This window comes from Pelodiscus sinensis, unplaced genomic scaffold (genome assembly GCF_049634645.1).
Source record: "Pelodiscus sinensis isolate JC-2024 unplaced genomic scaffold, ASM4963464v1 ctg41, whole genome shotgun sequence".
NCBI classification, from domain to species: Eukaryota; Metazoa; Chordata; order Testudines; family Trionychidae; genus Pelodiscus; species Pelodiscus sinensis.
The window spans coordinates 1,660,010-1,683,767 of NW_027465993.1; the positions used below are offsets into that span (position 1 = coordinate 1,660,010).

The 23,758-nt window shown below is 60.5% G+C and overlaps 1 protein-coding gene across 2 annotated transcripts in view; it reads left to right on the forward strand.

The window, feature by feature from the left end:
• Positions 1-4: 4 nt before the first annotated feature.
• LOC142825753 (uncharacterized) overlaps positions 5-23,758 on the forward strand; it is a 31,704-nt gene continuing 7,950 nt past the window's right edge. The window contains exons 1-4 of one of the 2 annotated variants that reach the window (XM_075917855.1): positions 5-577; positions 4,649-4,769; positions 5,228-5,386; positions 5,538-5,622. In XM_075917855.1, the coding sequence (XP_075773970.1) occupies positions 375-577; positions 4,649-4,769; positions 5,228-5,386; positions 5,538-5,622 (568 nt within the window). In that variant the 5' untranslated portion in view covers positions 5-374. The remainder of the gene's footprint in view (positions 578-4,648; positions 4,770-5,227; positions 5,387-5,537; positions 5,623-23,758) is intronic. The other variant, XM_075917856.1, reaches the window with a different exon arrangement.

The window sequence follows — 23,758 nt, forward strand, 5'->3', positions numbered from 1 at the left end:
TCCGTCCAGCTCAGACCCTGCACTTCCCCTCCGCCCGGCTCCATGTAGCTGCAAGCGCGGGGCAGGGCCAGGCTCGGGGGGTCTGATCTCACTGCCCCCGGGTACTGTGCAGCGACCAGCCGCGCCCGTCCTTTCCGGGGGCATTCGATCCGCATCAGCCCCCTCCTCCAAGTGCCCCTCTGGCCGGGAGCCACGGCGCCGCCGAAGCAGAGCCAGCCCCCTGCTGTCAGGGACCCCATCTCCCCCGGCCAGGGCCCAGGGGGTCGCCGGCTCCTGCTCGGGCGGCTGCCCCTCCCTGCAGCTGTAACGGGGGCAGGCTGGCACTCGAGGGGCCTGTCCGAGCGCTCCCCTCCCCCGAGGCTGGGCAGCTGAGGATGCCACTGCGGCTTGCGGAGGACGTCCGTGACGGGGCGCGCGAGGAGCTGCGGCAGGGGAAGGAGGCCCGAGAACGGCAGCAGCGGGAGCTGTGGGAGACCCGCAGGGCCTTGGGGGACGAGAGCTGGGAGAAGGCGACGCTGCAGCAGTCCAACGCCGAGCTGCGCGCGGCCGTCACACAGACACAGAGCGGAAGGAGCAGGTAGGTGGGCACGCGCCAGGCGAGCTGCAGGCTGCAGCCGGCACTCCTGGGCCCAGAGAGCCTGCCGAGGTGCAGGCAGGGCCAGTAACCCGGGCCCCACACCCAGCCCAGCGGCCTGCCACGTGCAGGCGCTGCCTTCAGGCCTGTGAGGTCCGGAGGGCTGGGCGCTGCAGCCAGCCCAGGCAGGGGCATGGCACCATCTCCCCTTCCCTCCAGCCATGGGGTCTCCTTCCGCAGAACCAGGCCTGCACTGGGCACAGGAGCGTGGCCCCACCCTTTCTCAGCCCACGGCCGGCCTGGGGGCAGGCAGCCCAGAGCCCCGACAGCCAGGCTAGCAGATGCGGGCGGTGGCCCTGTGATGGCGCGTTGGGGTCCCCCTCCTCCTGCACCCCCGAAATGGCACGAACAGACTCCACCAGCCAGAAGAACAGAGGGAGTTTATTGCCTCTCCAGGGCACAGCACAGCACAGATGTCACCAGGTTACAGGGCAGGCCTAGGATGCCTCAACCCCCCTTGATATGGGGGGGTCTGGCTTCTAAACCCCCAGCCTGTGGCTGAGGCTGCTTCCTCCATGCTCCCAGACAGAAACTAACTAACTCTCCTCCAGCCCTGCCCCCCAGCCAGGGCAGCATCCACCTCCCTTTGTTTCTCTCCCTGGGGGGTAGCTGGTCAGACAGGTTGAGAGACCCCTTTGCATAATGTCTCACTCCCGGTCCTTCTGGGCTGTGGTACCAACAGCAGCCAGTGGGGTTACCCCAGAGCCAGCATAGAAAACAGCCCAATACCCTCACTACGGCACAGTTCTCCCCCCTCCGAGAGCGAACTGAGCAGGGTCACTCCGCTCGTGACCTAGGGAAGTTCGGGTCCTCTGCGTGGGAACCCGCCCCGGGGACATGGGTGCTCCCCTTGACTCGGGCCGGCCGTGGCGAGGCCCCACATGAGCTGGCTTCCCTCTGTCCACTCACCGCCCCGCTCCAGGGCAACTGGCACAGGCCTGTCCTCGGGGTCACACCCACCCTTCCGCTGGCCTTGATCTCTGGCCAGGGTCTCTCGGGCCGGGGCCATGAGCCCAGCGAGCCTTCTCTGGACAGCCAGGGCGGGTTCCACACCCGACGCTCCATCCAGGGAGGTCTTCCCCTCCCATAACTCTCTCAGCAAGCCCAGAGGGTCTATCTGGGGTAGAGACCCCCAAGCCGCTTTCCTCCTGTCTTGGGCCTTCCCGCCCCTCTGGCAGGAGTCGCAGGACCGGCAGTACCGCTGCACGGATGCAAATATCCCCGGCCAGTAGAAGTGCTGGAGCAGCCTCATCCGGGTGCTCCAGATCCCCCGGTGGCCCCCAACGGGGACGTCATGGGCCAAATACAGCAGCTTGAGGCGATACTTTCGGGGGACGACCAGCTGCCGCTGGACCCCCCATGCCCTCACCTTCCTGGGGGGAAGCCATTCCCGGAACAGGAGTCCCCGCTCCCGCAGGAATCTCTCCTGGCCACCTCTCCCCCGGGGCTGAGCTGCACGGAGGCCAGCCTGGTCCCTCAGCCTCTGCAAGGAGGGGTCTGCCTGCACCTCAGCCTGGAATTCAGCCGCTGAGGCAGGGATCGGGACCTGTCCCCCACCTTTGCCTAGGTCCGGAGTCCCAGCCTGGCTGGACCCCGTGTCCACAGTGATGGTACCTTGACGACCCTGTCGGGAGGCCTCCCCTGGATCCAGGTTGTCAGCCCCTCGCTGGCTCTGGCGCCGGGTAGTGACTAGAGCCCGCTGGGATTCATGGGGCCACTCCTCTAGGTCATTCCCCATCAGCACCTCGGTGGGCAAGTGCGGGTGCACCCCCACTTCCTTGAGACCTTCCTTGGCCCCCCATTTCAGATGCACCCTGGCTACCGGTACCTTAAACGGGGACCCATCTATGCCCTTCAGGGTCAGCTGGGTGTGGGGTAGTATCCGCTCCGGGGCCACTATGTCAGATCGGGCCAGAGTCACCTCCGCCCCCGTGTCCCAGAAGCCCGTCACCTTCCTACCATCCACCTCCAGGGGTATGAGGCACTCGCTCCGCAGGGGCCGTCCTGCCCCCACCCGGTACACGGAGAAATCCGCCTCCTGAGGGTCAGACCTCCCAGGGGAGGTGCACTGAGTGTCCTTCCCCTCTCTCTGAGCTGAGGTTTGCCTGCCAGCCCCTGCCTCTGGGGCAGCCTGCCCTTCCTCCCGCCCCAGCCAGTTAACCCTGGAAAGTCCCCGGTCCTGGGACCTGGTGCACTGAGCCCTCTTGTGGCCTTTTTGCCCACAGCGATGGCAAGTTAGGCTTTGGGCTGTCTCTGTCCAGGGCCTGGCTGGTTCTCTGGGGCGCAGACGACCTGTTCCTTGGGCTCGCCTCGTAGTTGACTCTCTCTGTCGCTCAGCTGAGATCTGGTCTCTGCACGATTCCCTTTCTCTCTGGGACTCCCGTTCACACCCGGACCGGCTCTCCGTGAACTCATTTGCCAGTCTCCCGGCCTCCTGGGGGGTCTCTGGTCTTTGGTCCTTGAGCCACAGCCTCAGTTTGGGTGGGCACGCTTCATAGAACTGCTCCATCATGAACAGCCTGAGCAGCTCCTCTGCGGTCTGGGCTCCGACTCCAGACACCCACTTGAGGTAGTATTGCACCAGGCTGGAGGCCAGGTCCACATAGGTCTCCCGTGGCTCCTTCTGCACCCCCCGGAACCTCTTCCTGTACATCTCGGGAGTCAGCCCGAACTTGTGCAGCAGGGCCTCCTTGACTTGGTTGTAATCCCCTGGCTGTAGGTCCTCCAGCTGACTGAGCACTCCGGCCACCTCCTGGTTCAGTGCGGGGATGAGCTCCTGCAGCCAGTCAGCTGGGGGGACCCGCTGCAGTCCACAGGCCCTCTCAAAGGAGCTGAGGAACCCGTCTATGTCACCCATATCCTTCAATTGGGGCACCACGTGCCTCTCCAAGCGTCTGGGACCCTGGAGCCCATCCACTCTTGGCACAGCCGGGGCCCCGCCGGTTCTCCGCTCTGCCATGGCCAACTCATGCTTTCGCTGCTTCTCTCGGTCCTCTACTTCCAATTCCTTCATCCGCAGCTGGATCTCCAGCCACCGCAGCTCTGCTGGGCTGGCTCCTGCCCTAGATAGCCTACGGTTTGCAGGCCTCTCGGGGGAAGCTGTCCCATCTCTCCGGCAGGCTCCAGTGCTCTGCCTCCTCTCAGCGCCTGACACGCTCCCAGGGGAGGTCTGGCTGCTTCCCCTGGGGACAGATTCTTGGCCCTGTGGCTGGTCATTCTCTTCCAGCTGGGCAATCAGCTGGGCCTTGGTTGCTTTCCGCACAGGCAAGCCCTTCTCTCTGCACAGCCCCACCAGCTCTGCCTTCAAGAGTCGGGCATAGGCCATCTGCCCGCTGGTCCCCTCGGTGCAGACTCACCAGTCTAGTGCTGCAGCGCCCCATGATTCCCAGGAACCGCTTTGCTCTGTCTCCAGCACGCCTGGCTACCGGGCTCCTGCTTCTACTGCGCCTTGTCACTTGCCGCTGGAAGCTCCATCCACGGGGTGCAGTGCATCCCACCCCTGACACCAGTGTGACGGCGCGTTGGGGGTCCCCCGTCTCCTGCACCCCGAAATGGCACGGACAGACTCCACCAGCCAGTAGAATAGAGGTGGTTTATTGCTTCTCCCGGATACAGCACAGCACAGATGTCATCTGGTTACAGGGCAGGCCTAGGATGCCTCAGCCCCTCTTGATACGGGGGGGGGGTCTCGGCTTCTAAACCCCCCAGCCTGTTGCTGAGGCTGCTTCCTCCATGCTCCCAGACAGACACTCACTCCCTCTCCTCCAGCCCTGCCCCCCAGCCAGGGCAGCATCCACCTTCCTTTGTTTCTCCCCATGGGGGGTAGCTGGTCAGACAGGTTGAGAGACCCCTTTGCATAATGTCTCACTCCCTGTCCTTCTGGGCTGTGGTACCGGCAGCAGCCAGTGGGGTTACCACAGAGCCAGCATAGAAAGCAGCCCAATACCCCCACTACGGCACAGGCCCCTGCAGAGGGTCCGCCCTGGCCAGCAGTGACCGCGCGTGTCTGGGCAGCTTGCAGAGACGCCTGGAGGAGAAGCAGCGGGAAGCGGCGGTGCTGGGGGAAGCCAAGGCTGCCGTGCAGAAGGAGGCGGAGAAGTCCCGGGCGGAGGCCCTCCGGGAGCTGCGCAGGCAGGTGAGGGCAGGTGGCTTCTAGACACGTGCCCGCAGGGCTCTGCTGCCCCAGCTTCATCAGCCGCCCCACGCTCAGCCCCAGGCCCCTGGCTGCTCACTTGGGCCCGAGTGGGTCTCAGCCCCTGTGGCCACCCGCAGCAGGGCCAGGCTGAGGGAGGGGGGGCGGCTGGGAGGGCAGCTCCCTCCAGCTGGAGCCCAGGCCCTGCTCACCCCGTGGGTAGAACGTGGTGAGTTCCGAGCGCCACCCCCAGGGGCCCGGCCAGTGGCCTGCGGAGGGGAAGGGCTCTCGGAGGCCGGCCCTGAGAGTGGGTCCTGTGGAGGCAGGGCTCAGTCGGCCGAGCCGCAGCCCCCACGCGAGGGAGGGACCATTCCTGCCCCCGAGCCGTGACGGGCGTGGGCACCAGCTGGGCTGAGGGGCCTGTCGGCATGGCCAAGCCAGCGGGCGCCCGCCCTGTGCAGGGGCAGACGCTGGGAGGCGAGAACAGCGAGCAGGGCAGAGAGGTGAGCGAGCTGCAGGCCCAGCTCCGGCGGCAGGAGCAGCAGAGCCACGGGCAGGCCCTGGAGCCGAAGCAGAGGGCTGCGGGGCTGGAGGCTGGCCAGGAAGAGGCTGGCAGAGAGGTGAGTCGAATGGGCGCCACAGCTGCTGGGCAGCGAGGGAGGAGCCCGGGGGAAATGCTGAGGCAGAGGGAATGGCTGAGGGCTCAACTAGCAGAGACCTGAAGGCCTGTTTTCTGCCCCTCCTGCTCCTGCCCATCGCTCCACGGCCCAGCCCTGCGCAGAGGGGTCTCTCCCTGCACCTGCCTATGAGCACGGCCCTGGGCGCTGGCGGGAGAAGGGGGCCCTGGCGGGCGAGGGTGAGTGCTGGCGCGGGAAAGTGGGTGCTGGCAGGTGAGGGAGGGTGCTGGTGGGCGAGGGCGGGCCCTGGCGGGGGAAGGAGGGTGCTGGCGGGGGAAAGCAGGTGAGGGCGGGTGCTGGCGGAAGAAGGGGGCGCTGGCGGGAGAAGAGGGGCGCTGGCGGGGGAAGGTGGGTGCTGGCGGGGGAATGCAGGCAAGGGCGGGCGCTGGTGGGGGAAGGTGGGTGCTGGCGGGAGAAGGGGGCGCTGGCGGGGGAAAGCGGGCGAGGGCGGGTGCTGGCGGAAGAAGGGGGCGCTGCCGGGGGAAGGGGGCCGCTGGCGGGAGAAGGGGCGCTGGCAGGGGAAGGTGGGTGCTGGCGGGGGAATGCAGGCAAGGGTGGGCGCTGGCGGGAGAAGGCGGGTGCTGGCGGGAGAAGGGGGGCGCTGGCGGATGAGGGAGGGTGCTGGCGGGAGAAGGGGGGCGCTGGCGGGGGAAGCGGGCGCTGGCGGGAGAAAGGGGCGCTTGTCACATTACTGAATTGGAGGGAAGCAGCCAGATCGCTGCTGCACCCCTAGGTGGGGGTGTTGGTCCCAGAAAGTGGTATAAAAGGGAGCCATGTGGGGTATTGAATGGGAGCTTGTTGTTTTCTGATCCTGTGTACACTGTTTATGTGAGTATATAATGTCTGTGTTTGTAGGTAGGAATCTGTAATCTGTGTGGAAGCGACAGTCGCCCATCGCTGGGGTTTGGCCTGTAGGCGCTGGTGGAGCGACAGTCGCCCATTGCTGGGGTTTGGCCTGTAGGCGCTGGTGGAGCGACAGTCGCCCATTGCTGGGGTTTGGCCTGTAGGCGCTGGTGGAGCGACAGTCGCCCATTGCTGGGGTTTGGCCTGTAGGCGCTGGTGGAGCGACAGTCGCCCATCGCTGGGGTTTGGCCTGTAGGCGCTGGTGGAGCGACAGTCGCCCATCGCTGGGGTTTGGCCTGTAGGCGCTGGTGGAGCGACAGTCGCCCATCGCTGGGGTTTGGCCTGTAGGCGCTGGTGGAGCGACAGTCGCCCATCAATAGGGTTTGGCCTGTAGGCGCTGGTGGAGCGACAGTCGCCCATCAATAGGGTTTGGCCTGTAGGCGCTGGTGGAGCGACAGTCGCCCATTGCTGGGGTTTGGCCTGTAGGCGCTGGTGGAGCGACAGTCCCCCATTGCTGGGGTTTGGCCTGTAGGCGCTGGTGGAGTGACAGTCGCCCATCAATAGGGTTTGGCCTGTAGGCGCTGGTGGAGCGACAGTCCCCCATTGCTGGGGTTTGGCCTGTTGGTGCTGGTGGAACGACAGTCGCCCATCAATAGGGTTTGGCCTGTAGGCACTGGTGGAGCGACAGTCGCTCATCACTGGGGCCTGGCCTGTACCCAATGATCTGGTTGGTCTCTAACACGTTTGCAAGGACAGAGCCCTGGACGGGGGTATGCCAGCCAGACATCTCCCTGCGCACAGGTGGGTGCCGGCATTACAAGTAGGCAGTGTCCATGCCGGGGCTCTGAATACTGCCTCTGGGCACCCGTTTCCTGAATACTGCCTCTGGGCAGCTGGACATCATGCGGCAGACGCTGTCAGGCAGCAAGAGGCAGAACCGCAGCCTGATGAACGCCGTGCGCGAGCTGCGGGACCAGCTGGGTGAGCTGGAGCAGCGATGCAGGGAGCTAGAGGCTCAGGTCGAGCACCTGCAGGAGGTGAGTGGAGCTCAGAGGCTGGATGGCTTCATGCTAATGACCCTAGACAGGGACTCAGGAGGGTTGGTGGCATGTCCCTGCTCTGCCACCGATGTCTGTGTGCTTTGGGTGAGTCCCTTAGCCTCTGGAGGCCTCAGTTCCCCTCATAATACTGCAGCCTTTGCCTGTTTAGCTGCGGGACCAGGGGCCAGTGCCTGGCATGAGGGCAGGGCACCAGGAAACATACGTCACTCCCAGGAGACGCTGGGCCCTAGGAGGGGGTGAACAAGGAGGAGAAAGGACCATAGGCGCAGGGAGAGGAGCTCCAACCCTTCCATCAAGCTAGGCAGGGTCAGCAGCCGGTGGGAGCCCCGAGGAGAGGACCACCCGTTTAACAGCCCGCGCCCAGCTCGTTTCCCGAGGGCCACACTCCTGGAACACGTAGGTGCCTGCCTGTGGATCTGGGGCCGGCTCTAGGCACGTGGCCCTGAGCACAGTGGCTGGGAACGACAGGCCCACCTGCCCCGGTTCAAAGGAGACTGGCATAGGGCAGAGCACAAAGGCAGAGTGGCAACCGCTCTGTGCAGCTGGTGCCCGGGTTAGGGCTCCGAATTCCTTCCAGTTCCCCCTGCCCAGCTGCCAGCCTTGGGCCGAACGAGCTGGTGGGACTGCCCTGGCTTGCCCCAGCTGGGCTCTGGCCCCAAGGCTGGGGTGTCCCAGAGAGTCTGTCAGCAGCAGCGGAGCCAGCAGGAGGCTGCCGCGTTGTTGCAGAGTGGGCAGGAGGAGAGGAGCATTCTCCAGGAGAGACTGAGCGTGCTGCAGCGAGCCATGGCCCACCTGCAAGGGGAGAACAAGGAGCTGGAGCGAGCGGCCTTACGGCTCAAGCAGGAGAACGCTGCCCTGAAGAAGACGCTCAGCAAGGTACTGCAGGGGGAGCTGTGAAGACACCAGCGAGCGTTAAGTGAAACACACAGCGAGGACCCAGTGAGGCTGCAAACGCACAACCTGTCAGGCCTGGAGCCGTGTGTGTCAGCTGCCAGGCCTGCAGAACACTAGCCCCGGCCCGGCCCGGCACAACGCCAACCGCGGCCAGACTCAGCTCGGCACAACGCCAGCCCCAACCCGGCACAACGCCAACCGCGGCCAGACTCAGCTCGGCACAATGCCAGCCCCAACCCGGCACAACGCCAACCGCGGCCAGACTCAGCTCGGCACAACGCCAGCCCCAATCCGGCACAACGCCAACCGCGGCCAGACTCAGCTCGGCACAATGCCAGCCCCAACCCGGCACAACGCCAACCACGGCCAGACTCAGCTCGGCACAACGCCAGCCCCAACCCGGCACAACGCCAACCGCGGCCAGACTCAGCTCGGCACAATGCCAGCCCCAACCCGGCACAACGCCAACCGCGGCCAGACTCAGCTTGGCACAACGCCAGCCCCAACCCGGCACAACGCCAACCGCGGCCAGACTCAGCTCGGCACAACGCCAGCCCCAACCCGGCACAACGCCAACCGCGGCCAGACTCAGCTCGGCACAACGCCAGCCCCAACCCGGCACAACGCCAACCGTGGCCAGACTCAGCTCGGCACAACACCAGCCCCGGCCCGGCACAACGCCAACCGCGGCCAGACTCAGCTCGGCACAACGCCAGCCCCAACCCAGCACAACGCCAACCGCGGCCAGACTTCAGCTCGGCACAACACCAGCCCTGGCCCGGCACAACGCCAACCGTGGCCAGACTCAGCTCGGCACAACGCCAGCCCCAACCCGGCACAACGCCAACCGTGGCCAGACTCAGCTCGGCACAATGCCAGCCCCAACCCGGCACAATGCCAACCGCGGTCAGACTCAAGTCGGCACAACGCCAGCCCCGGCCCGGCACAATGCCAACCGCGGCCAAACTCAGCTCGTCACAACGCCAGCCCCAACCCGGCACAACGCCAACCGCGGCCAGACTCAGCTCGGCACAACGCCAGCCCCAACCCGGCACAACGCCAACCGTGGCCAGACTCAGCTCGGCACAATGCCAGCCCCAACCCGGCACAATGCCAACCGCGGTCAGACTCAGCTCGGCACAACGCCAGCCCCGGCCCGGCACAATGCCAACCGCGGCCAAACTCAGCTCGTCACAACACCAGCCCCAACCCGGCACAACGCCAACCGCGGCCAGACTCAGCTCGGCACAACACCAGCCCTGGCCCGGCACAACACCAACCGTGGCCAGACTCAGCTCGGCACAACGCCAGCCCCAACCCGGCACAACGCCAACCGCGGCCAGACTCAGCTCGGCACAACACCAGCCCCGGCCCGGCACAACGCCAACCGCGGCCAGACTCAGCTCGGCACAACGCCAGCCCCAACCCAGCACAACGCCAACCGCGGCCAGACTTCAGCTCGGCACAACGCCAGCCCCAACCCGGCACAACGCCAACCGCGGCCAGACTCAGCTCGGCACAACACCAGCCCCAACCCGGCACAACGCCAACCATGGCCAGACTCAGCTCAGCACAACACCAGCCCCGGCCCGGCACAATGCTAACCGTAGCCAGACTCAGCTTGGCACAACGCCAGCCCTGGCCTGGCCCGGCACAATGCTAACCGTGGCCAGGCTCAAGCCGGCCTGGCAAAATGCCAACCGTGGCCAGGCTCAGCTTGGCACAATGCCAGCCCCGGCCCGGCCCGGCAAAACGCCAACTGTGGCCAGGCTCAGCTCGGCACAATGCCAGCCACGGCCAGGCTCAGCTTGACAAAACGCCAGACCAGCGCTGGCCCAGCTCAGCACAACACCAGTCCCTACCCGGCCCGGCACAACGCCAACCATGGCCAGACTCAGCTCAGCACAACGCCAGCCCCAACCCGGCCCGGCACAACGCCAACCATGGCCAGACTCAGCTCGGCACAACGCCAGCCCCAACCCGGCCCGGCACAACGCCAACCATGGCCAGACTCAGCTCAGCACAACGCCAGCCCCAACCCGGCCCGGCACAACGCCAACCATGGCCAGACTCAGCTCAGCACAACGCCAGCCCCAACCCGGCCCGGCACAACGCCAACCATGGCCAGACTCAGCTCAGCACAACGCCAGCCCCAACCCGGCCCGGCACAATGCCAACCATGGCCAGACTCAGCTCAGCACAACACCAGACCAGCCCTGGCCCAGCTCAGCACAACTCCAGCCCCAACCCGGCCCGGCACAACGCCAACCATGGCCAGACTCAGCTCGGCACAACGCCAGCCCCAACCCGGCCCGGCACAACGCCAACCATGGCCAGACTCAGCTCAGCACAACGCCAGCCCCAACCCGGCCCGGCACAACGCCAGCCCCAACCCGGCCCGGCACAACGCCAACCATGGCCAGACTCAGCTCAGCACAACGCCAGCCCCAACCCGGCCCGGCACAACGCCAACCATGGCCAGACTCAGCTCAGCACAACGCCAGCCCCAACCCGGCCCGGCACAACGCCAACCATGGCCAGACTCAGCTCAGCACAACGCCAGCCCCAACCCGGCCCGGCACAATGCCAACCATGGCCAGACTCAGCTCAGCACAACACCAGACCAGCCCTGGCCCAGCTCAGCACAACTCCAGCCCCAACCCGGCCCGGCACAACGCCAACCATGGCCAGACTCAGCTCAGCACAACGCCAGCCCCAACCCGGCCCGGCACAACGCCAACCATGGCCAGACTCAGCTCAGCACAACGCCAGCCCCAACCCGGCCCGGCACAACGCCAACCATGGCCAGACTCAGCTCAGCACAACGCCAGCCCCAACCCGGCCCGGCACAACGCCAACCATGGCCAGACTCAGCTCGGCACAACGCCAGCCCCAACCCGGCCCGGCACAACGCCAACCATGGCCAGACTCAGCTCGGCACAACACCAGACCAGCCCTGGCCCAGCTCAGCACAACGCCAGCCCTGGCCCGGAGTCTAAAGCGCGGGGGACCCTGGCAGCACCATTCTCCAGCACAGGCCCGGGGAGCAGCCTGCCCGTGGGGAGGGCAAAGTGCAGCCCCACTGCCCCGCAGAGGCTGAGTGAGGGCACAAGGGGCAGTGTGAGGGGAGGGCTGTCTTCACGCTGCCTTTTGTGCAGACGTGCACGTTCACCACTGCACAGAGAGCGGAGCACGGCCGTGTCATGTCCAACCCACGCGCTTGTGCGTACCCACGCCGTGCTGGGATCTCGGTGTGTGACACGCACGTTTGCCTCTGGCAATGGCTGTCCGTGCGTACAGACCCCGCCCCCGGAAAGCGTCTGTCCTGCAGCGCGCTGCCTCACGTTAAGCGTGTGCTCACGCCCACCACGCACTAGAGAACTGTCCGGAATCGACAGCGCCTCCGCCCAGCAGGACAGACGCATCCCCGCAGAGCCAGGCCCGGTCCTGTGAGTGGGAGTGCGCTGGAGGCCTGCTCCCGTGACCTTGGCTTTCTGGGCCCCATCCAGACCCGTCCTGCCCCTTGCATTTGGGTCCGTGAGTGTGGCTCTTGCACGCTTTGAACGCAGGCTGGATAACAACTTCAGACCTCTTCATTCGAGTAGAATCGCCTCCCCGCCCGGGTGTGCGCCCCCAGCTACCGGAGTCTCCCGCCTGCCTCCGGTCAGCTGAGTCCAGACCGCAGATGTGTTAGGAACCAGCAGGGGCGCTCTGGGATTGGCCTGATTAACACCGGTGATGGGGGAAGCAAAATCCAAACCATGTGCTAGAGACGTCATCTAATTTTAATACAAGCGCTTTCAGGTTGACTTTTCATCCCTCCACGATTGTTGACTAAACACACACACGCGCTCACACGCACACACACGTTTACACACACACATTTACACTCACACGCTCACACACACACGTTTACGCACACGCACTCACACGCTCTCACACACACGTTTACACACACACTCATATGCACACGCACACGCTCTCACACTCACATGTTTACACGCACACACGCTCACACGCACACGTTTACACACGCTCATACGCACACACACACTCACGCTCACACACATGCCCATTCAGGATGCTTGTTTTTGAAGGTTTCACGGGTTCTCTCGCCGTGGCAATACAACCCCTGCCTGGGCCTGGCTCCGGAAGGCTGGAAGTCTGGTGGTGAAGCTGGAGCAGACCTGGACTCAGCATTCCCAGCTCCGGGGTCCCTGAGCGCTGGCCTAGCGCACGGAGGGGGCCATCGGCTCGGCTGCTTAGGGGAAGGGGTCACTAGTCAGGGGACGGTCAGGTTGGTTCTGGCAGAGGCAAGTGCTACAGGCCGTGGATGAAGGTTTTGCTAGGGGCTGGAGGGAGTCACCCCTTGTTCTCGCCTCCCCCTCCCATCTTATGGATCAGGTGACTGTGTAGGGTGGGGCCGACATGGGGGCACAGAAGCTCTCTGGATGTGGGGTGGAGGCGGGAGGCCAAGATGTGACGGGCCGGGCTGGGTCTGGGCACAGCTGAGGGCGTCCGCTCAGGGCAAATTGCTCAAACTCGGGGCACCTTATAGCCCCAGACTGGAGACCTTCTGAACAGGCCACGAACCAGTCACACCGAGCACCTCAGCTGCCAGCCTGGCCAGCCTGAAGCCTCATGAGCAAAACCCTCAGACTCCCCAGCTCTCCCTGTGCCCCAATCAGCCCCGGGCCTAACACAGGTGAAGGGTTATGGAACCCGATCTCACCGTCCCCGAACGGGTTCTTCCGGTCCCAAGAAACCAGCCACAGGTCCCAGTCAATTTACACTCTGGATCGTACCCACAGGACCACGCTGGGCCAGTCCTTTAGAATCTACAATCGAAAGGTTTATTAATAAAAGAGGGTATGTCTACACTACCCTCCTAGTTCGAACTAGCGGGGTAATGTATGCATACCGCACTTGCAAATGAAGCCTGGGATTTGAATTTCCCGGGCTTCATTTGAATAAGCTGGGAGCCGCCATTTTTAAATCCCCGCTGGTTCGAACCCCGTGCAGCGCGGCTACACGGGGCTCGAACTAGGTAGTTCGGACTAGGCTTCCTATTCCGAACTACCGGTACACCTCGTTCCATGAGGTGTACCGGTAGTTCGGAATAGGAACCTAGTCCGAACTACCTAGTTCGAGCCCCGTGTAGCCATGCTACACGGGGTTCGAACCAGCGGGGATTTAAAAATGGCGGCTCCCCGCTTATGCAAATGAAGCCCGGGAAATTCAAATCCCAGGCTTCATTTGCAAGTGCGGTATGCCTACATTACCCTCCTAGTTCGAACTAGTGGGGTAGTGTAGACATACCCAGAAAGAAAAGCCTGAGAGTGAGGGTGTGAAGGAGAAACGTTACATGCATCGAATCTCTCAGTTCTCGACACAGGCTCGCAGCAGGGATTTTACAAACTGCCAGCTTTTACATCTCTGGTTACAGCCTACGTCAGGACGGGTCCACGGTTCTTTTCAGCTCGTGGTTCCCTGCAAGGCTGATCTGGGAGCAGGAGCTGAACTGAAGACCAGATGGAGGGGCCACATGGCACTTCTACCTCTCCTGGCACCCTCCTGGCCAGAGCAGGTCACATGGTCGAGTCACCTGTCTGTTTCACATGCTGGCAGCCGCTCTGCGTTGGCTTGCAGGTGTCAGTCCCATTCCTCAGGTGTGTATTGGCACCTAGAGATTCATTGTCTCCTTGCTAATTAGCATAGCCATTGGCTGAGCATTCTTTGCCTTTTGTTCTGTCTCTGACAGAGAATTTTCCAGCATCAACACGGAGTCCATGTTTCTAACTCCACACACAGGCCTCATACAAGTACATGAGTAGCACACACAGAACCAGCAGAACAGAAGCGTTCATGTGACATCTTGTGCCGACTTATGGGGCAAACACCCCCACCACCATGGGGGCAGCAGTGACCTTTAGAATCCAAGAACATGACACAAGGAAAAAGAGGTGCAGAGCTGGCAGCTCTCCCTTGTCAAGGAGGGAGCCCAGAGATAACTACCATGAGCATCTGGGGACCAGCTGGCTAGGCAGTAGTTGAGCAGAAAGGGCCCTGGGGTTTCCAGTGGATGAGAAGCTGGACGTGAGTCAACAGTCGCCCTTGTAGCCAAGCAGGCGAATGGCGTATTAGGTTGCATTAGGAGGAGCATTGCCAGCAGATCCAGAGAAGTGATTATTCCTCTTTACTCGGCTCTGGTGAGGCCACATCTGGAGTGTTGTGTCCAGTTCTGGGGCCCCCACTATAAAAGGATGTGGACGCATTGGAGAGGGTCCACCAGGGCAACCAAAATGATTCAGGGCTGGAGCACGTGACCTATGAGGAGAAGCTGAGGGACTTGGGTCTGTTTAGTCTGCAGAAGAGAAGAGCGAGGGGGGGTTGGTAGCAGCCTTCAGTTCCCTAAAGGAGGTTCCAGAGAGGCTGGGGAGCGGCTGTTCTCAGGGTGGCAGGTGGCAGAACGAGGAGCAATGGGCTCAAGCGGCAGTGGGGGAGGTCCAGGTTGGAGATTAGGGGACAGAATTTCCCTAGGAGGGGGTGAAGCGCTGGGCTGGGTTCCCTAGGGAGATGGTGGAATCTCCATCCCTAGAGGTGTTTAAGTCCCAGCTTGACAAAGCCCTGGCTGGGCTGGTTGAGCTGGGGTTGGTCCTGCTTCTGACAGGGGCTGGACTCGATGACTCCTGAAGTTTCTTCCAGCCCTGGGATTCTGTGATTCTATGATCGCTGTGATGTGGGGCAGGATTCCTACCTCCCAGACCTTCCCACTATACAATGCAACTCCGTGGGCTTTGTCGGGTGCAGGATTTGACCCACAGGGACTCCCCTCTGGCTGTGCCCAGTGGCTGTTTCCCTACCTAAGGCGCTGTGTTCCATGCACTGGAGTATGGAGTTAACTTCAGACGAGGTTGTCAGGCATTGTCGTGTTTCTCTCCTAAATCGGGGGCTGTGCGCGGTTGTGATTTGGGGATGGTGTGCTGCAGAGCACCATCAATTTTCTTTTGCAAAATCAGTTGTGGATTGTGGTTGAGAGTGTGATGCTGAATCCCTGTGGGCGTAGGCCAGCCTGCATTGCTGCACCATTGGCAGGGCCCTACCAGCTTCATGGTCAGGAATACCACGTTATGGACCATGAAGTCTGGTCTTTCGGTTGCTTTTACCCTGCACTATACAGACTTCCGGGGGGAGGCCGGCGTTTCTCAGACTGAGGATCCTGACCCCAAAGGGAGTTGCAGGGGGCTGCAAGGTTATGTTGGGGCGGGGTTGATGGAACTGCCACCCTTACTTCTGCACTGCTGTCAGAGCTGTTGGCCTGGGAGGCTGTACCCTGCCTACAGCAGTGCAGAAGTAAGGGTGGCCATACCCTACCATGCCCCCTTTCTGCGCTGCTGTTGGCAGTGGCTCTGCCTTCAGAGCTGGGCTCCTGTCCAGCAGCCCCGCTCTCCAGCTGCCCAGCTCCGCAGGCAGCACTGATGCCAGCAGCAGCGCAGAAGTAGGGGTTGCAGTGCTGTAACAATAACCTTGCAACCCCTCCTCCGCCAACTCCTTTTTGGGTCAGGACCCTTATGATTTTACAGGGCCAAATGTGAAATTTCACTTTTAAATAGCGGTAATAACTAAATGTATCACTTTAAAAACCCTGTTTATGACCATGATATTGATCAAAATGGCCCGTGAATGTGGTAGGGCCCTAAACATCAGGATTCTAAAGGACAGCGTAGAAATGAAGCTCCACAGCAGTCGTTTAAACATCCTATTCTGATGTACACAAAAGTCACAAGCGTTTCTTGGCTCTGAAAAATGAACCATTCGATTCTGGTGATGCTCTTGGAGACAGATCTCTCCCAAAGGTCCAGTCTAAAAGAATTGTGGGGTTCTGCACTGGCACTCAGAGAATGTGATAAACACTGAATCTTCCACTCTTGGTCATAGCATCGTAGAATCGCAGGGTCGGAAGAGACTCAGGAAGTCAGCTAGTCTAACCCCTGCTTAAAGCAGGACCAACCACAACTCAATCATCCCAGCCAGGGCTTTGTCAAGCTGGGACTTCAAGACCTCTATGGATGGAGATTCCACCCCTCCCCAGGGAACCCATCTCAGTTCTTCCCCACCCTCCTAGTGAAATAGTTTTTCCTACTATCCAACCTAGAGCTCCCCCTCTGTAACTTGAGCCCATTGCTCCTTGTTCTTCCATCTGTCACACAGAGAACAGCCTCTCTCCATCCTCTTTGGAACCTCCCTTCAGGAAGTTGAAGGCTGCTCTCAAATCCCCCCCTCACTCTTCGCTTCTGCAGACTAAACAGACCCAAATCCCTCAGTCTCTCCTCATAGGTCATATGCTTCAGCCCCCTAATCATTTTGGTTGCCCTCCGCCAGACCCTCTCCAATGCGTCCACACCCTTTCAGTAATGGGGGGCCCAGAACTGGACACAATACTCCAGATGTGGCCTCACCAGAGCTGAATAAAGGAGAATAATCACTTCTCTGGATCTGCTGGCAATGCTCCTCCTAATGCAGCCTAATATGCCATTAGCCTTCTTGGCTACATGGGCGCCCTGCTGACTCATCTCCAGCTTCTCATCCACTGGAATCCCCAGGTCCTTTGGCTAAGCAGACTATCCCTGCACTTCAGCCTATCTACCTCTCCCCCTAGCTTAGTGCCATCCACAAACTTGCTGAGGGTGCAATCCATCCCCTCAGCCAGGTCATTCATAAAGATATTGAACAAAACTGGTCCTAGAACAGATCCTTGGGGGCACTCTGCTAGAAACTGATGGCCAACCTGACATCGAGCCATTGATCACTACCCGTTGGGCCCAACAATCTAGCCAGCTTTCTATCCATCTTACCGTCCATTTATCCAATCCAGACTTCCTTAACTAGCTGGCAAGAATATTGTGGGAGACCATGTCAAAAGCTTTACTAAAGTCAAAGTCTATCACATCCACCGACTTCCCCTCGTCCACAGAGCCAGTTACCCCATCGCAGAAAGCTACCAGTTGGTTAGGCAGGACTTGCCCTTGGTGAGATCTTGTCGACTGCTCCTGATCACCTTCCTCGTTTCTGCATGTTTCACAATGGATTCCTTGAGGACCTGCTCCATGGTTTCATGGCCCGAGGTGAGACTGACCGGTCTGTGGTTCCCTGGATCGTCCTTCTTCCCTTTTTTAAAGATGGGCCCTACATTTGCCTTCTCCCAATTGTCTGGGACCTCCCGCGATCTCCACGAGTTTTCAAAGATGATGGCCAAAGGCTCAGCACTGACATTTGCCAACTCCCTCTGCATCCTCAGATGCCTTAGATCCAGCCCCATGGATTTGTGCATGTCCGGCTTCTCTGACTGGTCCTTAATCTGTTCTTTCTCCACTGAGGGCTGACGTCGTCCGTGAAGACAGAGGCAAAAAGAGCACCGAGTTCTTCAGTTTTTCCCATGTCATCATCACTAGGTTGCCTTCCCCATTCAGTCAGGGCCTCGCCCTTTCCCTGACCTGCTTGTTGCTAACATCCCTGTAAGAACCCTACTTGCTACCTTTCACACCCCTTGCTAACTCCAACGCAGTTGCACTGTGGGCTCGCTGATTGCACCCTGCAGGCTGGGGCAATGTTTCCCTAGTCCTCCCTTGTCACCTGTCCAAGTTTCCTCCTCTTGTCTGCTTCCTGCTTGTGACCACGCTCACTGCAGATTTATCTTAAGCCAGGCTGGTCGCCTGCTGTATTTGCTGTTCTCCCTGGGCATGAGGATGTCACTAGTGCTTTCCAGGTCCCCTTGTGCCAACCAGAAGTAGGGTGCCGGGAAGTAAAAAAGATGCACCATGCTCCATGATGCAAGCAGCAGCACAGGCTGAAAGACCATGTCCTCTGCTCCCATGTCGCCCTGTGCCTTCCGTTGGCGCCCCGGAGTGCTAGGTGCTGCACATTGGACGGGCAGCTGCCCGACTGCGGCGCGTCCGGTGGAAATACACAAAGGGTGGGGGGCGACGGGAGGGCGCCCAGCTCCCCTGAGAACTGAGGCACTGTGACAAGGGTGGGGGGCGCAGGCGCCTTGTCTCCCAGTGTATAACCAGCACCTCTGTCTCCATAGCCAGCATCCATAGACCCTCCTGTGCAGGGCATTGTGTCTGACAGTCAAATTCAATGCATCAGCCCCGCTTAGCAGAGCAGTGTGGCCCAATGGCCAGAGTCAATAAATTCAGCCCTCCGAGCTGGGCAAGAAAGCCTAGTTGCCACGGTTAATGGAGTCACCCCAGTCCGGGCCCTGCCTGGGTCATTCCCAGGAGCATGTGCCACGCGTAGCAGGAGGTGTCCGACCAAAACGTCTCCATATTCCACGTCACTGGCTCGGCCTCTGTCGACTCCCATGGCTGCTTCCGACCGCAGCTCCCACTGCTGCCTGCTGGGTGTCTGTGCTGCCCCGAGCTTCCGCACACCCTCCATGGGTAGCCTGGCCTCTGCCTGGGCGGGAGCTTTGGGCTTCGGCTGATCCTTAGCTGGGACGGCAGCATCCATCCTTCTCTGCGATGGATCCATCCTTCTCTGCGATGGATCCATCCTTCTCTGCGATGGATCCATCCTTCTCTGCGATGGATCCTTCCTTCTCTGCGATCTCCAGGGAAGGGCTACACTCGGCTGCAGGATGAGCATACAACGTGGTACACAAGAAATGGAATTATGGGAGCCGGAAACCCTCCTCAGAGAGCGCTCCAGATGTATTGTCAGGAATGAGCAAATCCGAGCAGTACGGCTCTTAGGGAAGAAAGACTCATCAGCACAGTCCAGCAACCCTGCGAGAGTAGCCTCGTGTTGCAAGCCAGGGGTGGGTTTCTTTTGAACATTTCATAGCATTCCTAATAGCTTTTTAGACAGGGTACCAAGCCCTGTGGCTAAGGGGGAAGTGGTAGATGTGGTATATCTTGACTTTAGGAAAGCATCTGATACGGTCTCTCACGATCTTCTCATTAACAAACTAGGGAAATGCAACCTAGATGGGGCTACTACTAGGTGTGGGCATGGGTGGGTTGGATAGCCATTCTCAGACAGCAGTTATCAATGGTTCACAGTCATGCTGCAAGGGAATAACAAATGGGTTGCTGCAGGGATCAGTTCTGGGACCAGTTCTGTTCTATATCTTCATCAATAATTTTGATAATGGTACAGAGAGTATGATTATTAAAGTGACGAGGAGTCCTGTCGCACCTTATAGACTTACAGATGTATCGGAGCATAAGTTTTCGTGGGCAAAGACCCACTTCGTCAGATGCATGGAGTGGAAATTTCCAGAGGCAGGTATAAATATGCAGGGCAGAATAAGGCTAGAGATAACGAGGTTAATTCAGTCAGGGAAGGTGAGGCCCACTTCTAGCAGCTAATCTGGAGGTGTGAACACCAAGAGAGGAGAAACTGCTTTTGTAGTTAACTAACCATTCACAGTCTTTGCTTAATCCTAAATTGATGGTGTCGAATTTGCAGATAAATTGTAGCTCTGCAGTTTCTCTCTGAAGTCTGGTCTTGAAGTTTTGTTGCTGCAGGATGGCTCCCTTTAGATCTGCTACTGTGTGTCCAGGGAGATTGAAGTGTCTCCTACAGGTTTTTGTGTATTGCCATTCCTGAGATCTGATTTGTGTCTGTTTATTCTTTTACATAGGGACTGGCCAGTTTGGCTGATGTATGTAGCAGAGGGGCATTGTTGGCACGGGTGCATATATTACATTGGTAGTTGTGCAGGTGAATGAATGGTGTAGCTGAGCAGGTCCTGCGATAGCGTCACTGGTGTAGATATGTGGGCAGAGTTGGCACTGAGGTTTGTTGCAGGGATTGGTTCCTGAGTTAGTTACTGTGGTGCGGTGTGTAGTTGCTGGTGAGAATTTGCTTCAGGTTGGCAGGTTGGCAGTGGGCGGGGACTGGCCTGCCTCCCAAGGCCTGTGAGAGTGGGGGATCATTGTCCAGGATGGGTTGTAGATCACTGATGATGCGTTGGCGAGGTTTTAGCTGGGGACTGTAGGTGATGGCCAGTGGTGTTCTGTTGGTTTATTTCTTGGGCTTGTCCCGTAGCAGGAGGCTTCTGGGTACACGTCTGGCTCTGTCAATCTGTCTCCTCACTTCCTCGGGCAGGTATCGTCGTTTCAAGAATGCTTGGTGAAGATCTTGTAGGTGTAGGTCCCTGTCTGAGGGGTTGGAGCAAATGTGGTTGTACCTCAGTGCTTGGCTGTAGACAATGGATCATGTGGTGTGTCTGGGATGGAAGCTGGAGGCATGAAGGTAGGCATAGCAGTCGGTAGGCTTACGGTACAGGGTGGTATTTATGTGACCGTCACTTATTTGCACTGTGGTGTCCAGGAAGTGGATCTCTTGTGTAGACTGGTCCAGGCTGAGGTTGATGGTGGGGTTGAAATCATGGTGAAATTCTTCCAGAGTCTCCTTCCCATGGGTCCAGATGATGAAGATGTCATCAGTGTAGCGAGGTAGAGAAGGGGTGTAAGTGGACGAGAGCTGAGGAAGCGTTGTTCCAGGTCAGCCATGAAAATGTTGGCGTATTGTGGGGCCATGTGGGTGCCCGTAGCGGTGCCACTGGTCTGGAGGTATATATTGTCACCAAATCTGAAATAGTTGTGTGGGGATAAAGTCACAGAGCTCGGCCATCAGTTGTGCTGTGGCATCGTCAGGGATACTGTTCCTGACAGCTTGTATTCCACCTGTGTGGGATCTTTGTATAGAGAGCCTCTTAGGAAGGAGTACGGCAGACAGGGATCTAGGGGTCATAGTGGACCACAAGCTGAATATGAGTCAACAGTGTGACACTTGCAGAAAAACACAAACATGTTTCTGGGATGCATTAGCAGGAGTGTCGTAAGCAAGACAGGAGAAGTCATTCTTCAGCTTTACTCTGCGCTCATTAGACTCAGCTGGAGTATTGTGCGCAGTTCTGGGTGCTACATTTCAGTAAAGTGGACAAACTGGAGAAAGTTCAGAGAAGAGAAAAAAAAATATTTTGATGAAAAGTCTAGAAAACATGATCTGTGAGGGAAGACTGAAAGAACTGGGCTTGTTTAGTCTGGAAGAGAGAAGACTGAGGGGACATGGCAGCAGTTTTCAGGTATCTAAAAGGGTGTCATAAGGAGGAGGGAGAAAACTTGTTCATCTTGGCCTCTGAGGATAGACCAAGAAGCAATGGGGTTAAACTGCAGCAAGGGAGGTTTAGGTTGGACATTAGGAAAAGGTTCCTGTCAGGGTGGTGAAACGCTGGAATACATTGCCTGGGGGGTTGTGGAATCCCCATCCCTGGAGAGATTTAAGAACCGGTTGGACAGACGCCTGCCAGGGATGGTCTAGACGGTGCTGGGTCCTGCCGGGAGGGCAGGGGGCTGGACTCGACCTCTCGAGGTCCCTTCCAGTCCTAGGGTTCTGTCCTTTGTCATTCCAGGTTCCCACGGAAGAGGTGGAGCCAAGCGGCCGTGGGGTGGAGGAGGGGCAAGTCGCGTGCTGAGCGTTAATGGGCAGCATGCGTGACTTCAGCCGGACAGCTCCACTGCCTTGGCTGCTCCTTCTCCCTGCTCGTCCTGGCAGGCCCTTCCGTCCTTGAGAATCGACCTACTGGGCTTTGCAGTCAGGGTCCCCAGGGATACAGGCAACGAATCCAGCCAAGCAATAATATTTCTTGCTAGGGAAGCCAGTCCCCAAGCAGCGGGGCTGCGTCCCTGGGGAAGGAAGGACCATTGGCACTAGATGCTCTTGGAGCAGAGGCTGCCGGAGCAGAGCTTTGTGCTCCAGGGGGAGAGTGGTGCAGGCAGGGCCCCGCGTGCGGCTGGACTCTCACCTCTGCCCAGACCACAGCCGGTCCGGGCGGAGTTCCTGGAAGTGCAAGGCTCTAGAGCCATTGCCCGCGTGAGCTAGCCCAGTCGCCCACCAAGGGCTCGGGCCGGGGAGGCTCTGTGAAGAGCCCTGTAGCAAGACTCTTTCCTGGTCTCAGGTCTTTGTGGCGGGCGAGGGGAGCCTCCCAACACATGCTCCCAGCAGGGGAGGCCAGGAAACCTTCTCCTGCGAGTCTGCCAGCGGCGTAGCCAGGGATGCCTTTGCTGGCCCTGAGCAGGGATTGTCCGTCAGGCATTACTGGATTTTCTAGCTGCAGGACCCGGGGGAGGGAAATGTGAGATTCTTCTGCTGTGGAAAAGCAGCGTTCCAGGCTGTGTGAGTCTCCGCGAGCATGAAATAGCTTTTACACGGTGCCCCTCTGTTCCCCGCGCCCCTGGCTGGGGGCAGGGGACACTGGCTAATGAGTTCCAGAACATCAGCTGGAAGTGGCCGGGGAGGGTAATTCACAGCGAACCCTGGAGGCGCGTCGGGAGCAGGATCCGGATGTGGCCGTTTGTTTATGTTGGATTTTGCTTTCTTCTCGTCTCCTTGTAACATTTGCTTCCCGGAGACGCTCCCTGCTTTTTAAAGGGACAGGCCCCGCTGGAGGCTCCCATCTGTTCACGCAGGGCAGGGCCTGCTGGCACCCACGGCCCTGCCCCACCAGCCGGCTCCAGTCAGACCTGGCCCAAGCACTGGGGGGCTGCGGACACGGCCCTTCCCGCCCTGCATCACCCGCCTCCAGCTGCTCCCTGCAGACGGCTGGCCTGGGGGTCGGCACGGGGCGCCTGGCGGCTGGCATGCCTGCTGAGCAGCGGGTCCTGCCTCCGCAGCTGAGTCCCGCCTGCCCCGGGCTCCCTGGCTCCTCAGCGCAGAGAGCTGCAAGGCCAGTCCCTGCCAGCTCCTTCTCCCAGGGAATGGGGCCTGGCCGGCGGCCCCATCTCAGCAGCAACCCCTGGCCTGCCTCTCGATCCGCCTCCTCCCGCGGCTCCCCCACTGCCCGTCCTCCCGAGTCCTTCCCTGCCCCGGGTCCCCCCCGTCTCCCCCCTGCCTCTCGATCCGCCTCCTCCCGCGGCTCCCCCACTGCCCGTCCTCCCGAGTCCTTCCCTGCCCCGGGTCCCCCCCGTCTCCCCCCTGCCTCTCGATCCGCCTCCTCCCGCGGCTCCCCCACTGCCCGTCCTCCCGAGTCCTTCCCTGCCCCCTCGGGACCCCCCTTCCTCCCCCCTGCCTCTTGATCCGCCTCCTCCCGCAGCTCCCCCACTGCCCGTCCTCCCGAGTCCTTCCCTGCCCCCTCGGGACCCCCCTTCCTCCCCCCTGCCTCTTGATCCGCCTCCTCCCGCAGCTCCCCCACTGCCCGTCCTCCCGAGTCCTTCCCTGCCCCCTCGGGACCCCCCTTCCTCCCCCCTGCCTCTCGATCCGCCTCCTCCCGCGGCTCCCCCACTGCCCGTCCTCCTGAGTCCTTCCCTGCCCCGGGTCCCCCCCGTCTCCCCCCTGCCTCTCGATCCGCCTCCTCCCGCAGCTCCCCCACTGCCTGTCCTCCTGAGTCCTTCCCTACCCCCTCGGGTCCCCCCCTTCCTCCCCCCTGCCTCTCGATCCGCCTCCTCCCACGGCTCCCCCACTGCCTGTCCTCCTGAGTCCTTCCCTGCCCCCTCGGGTCCACCCCTTC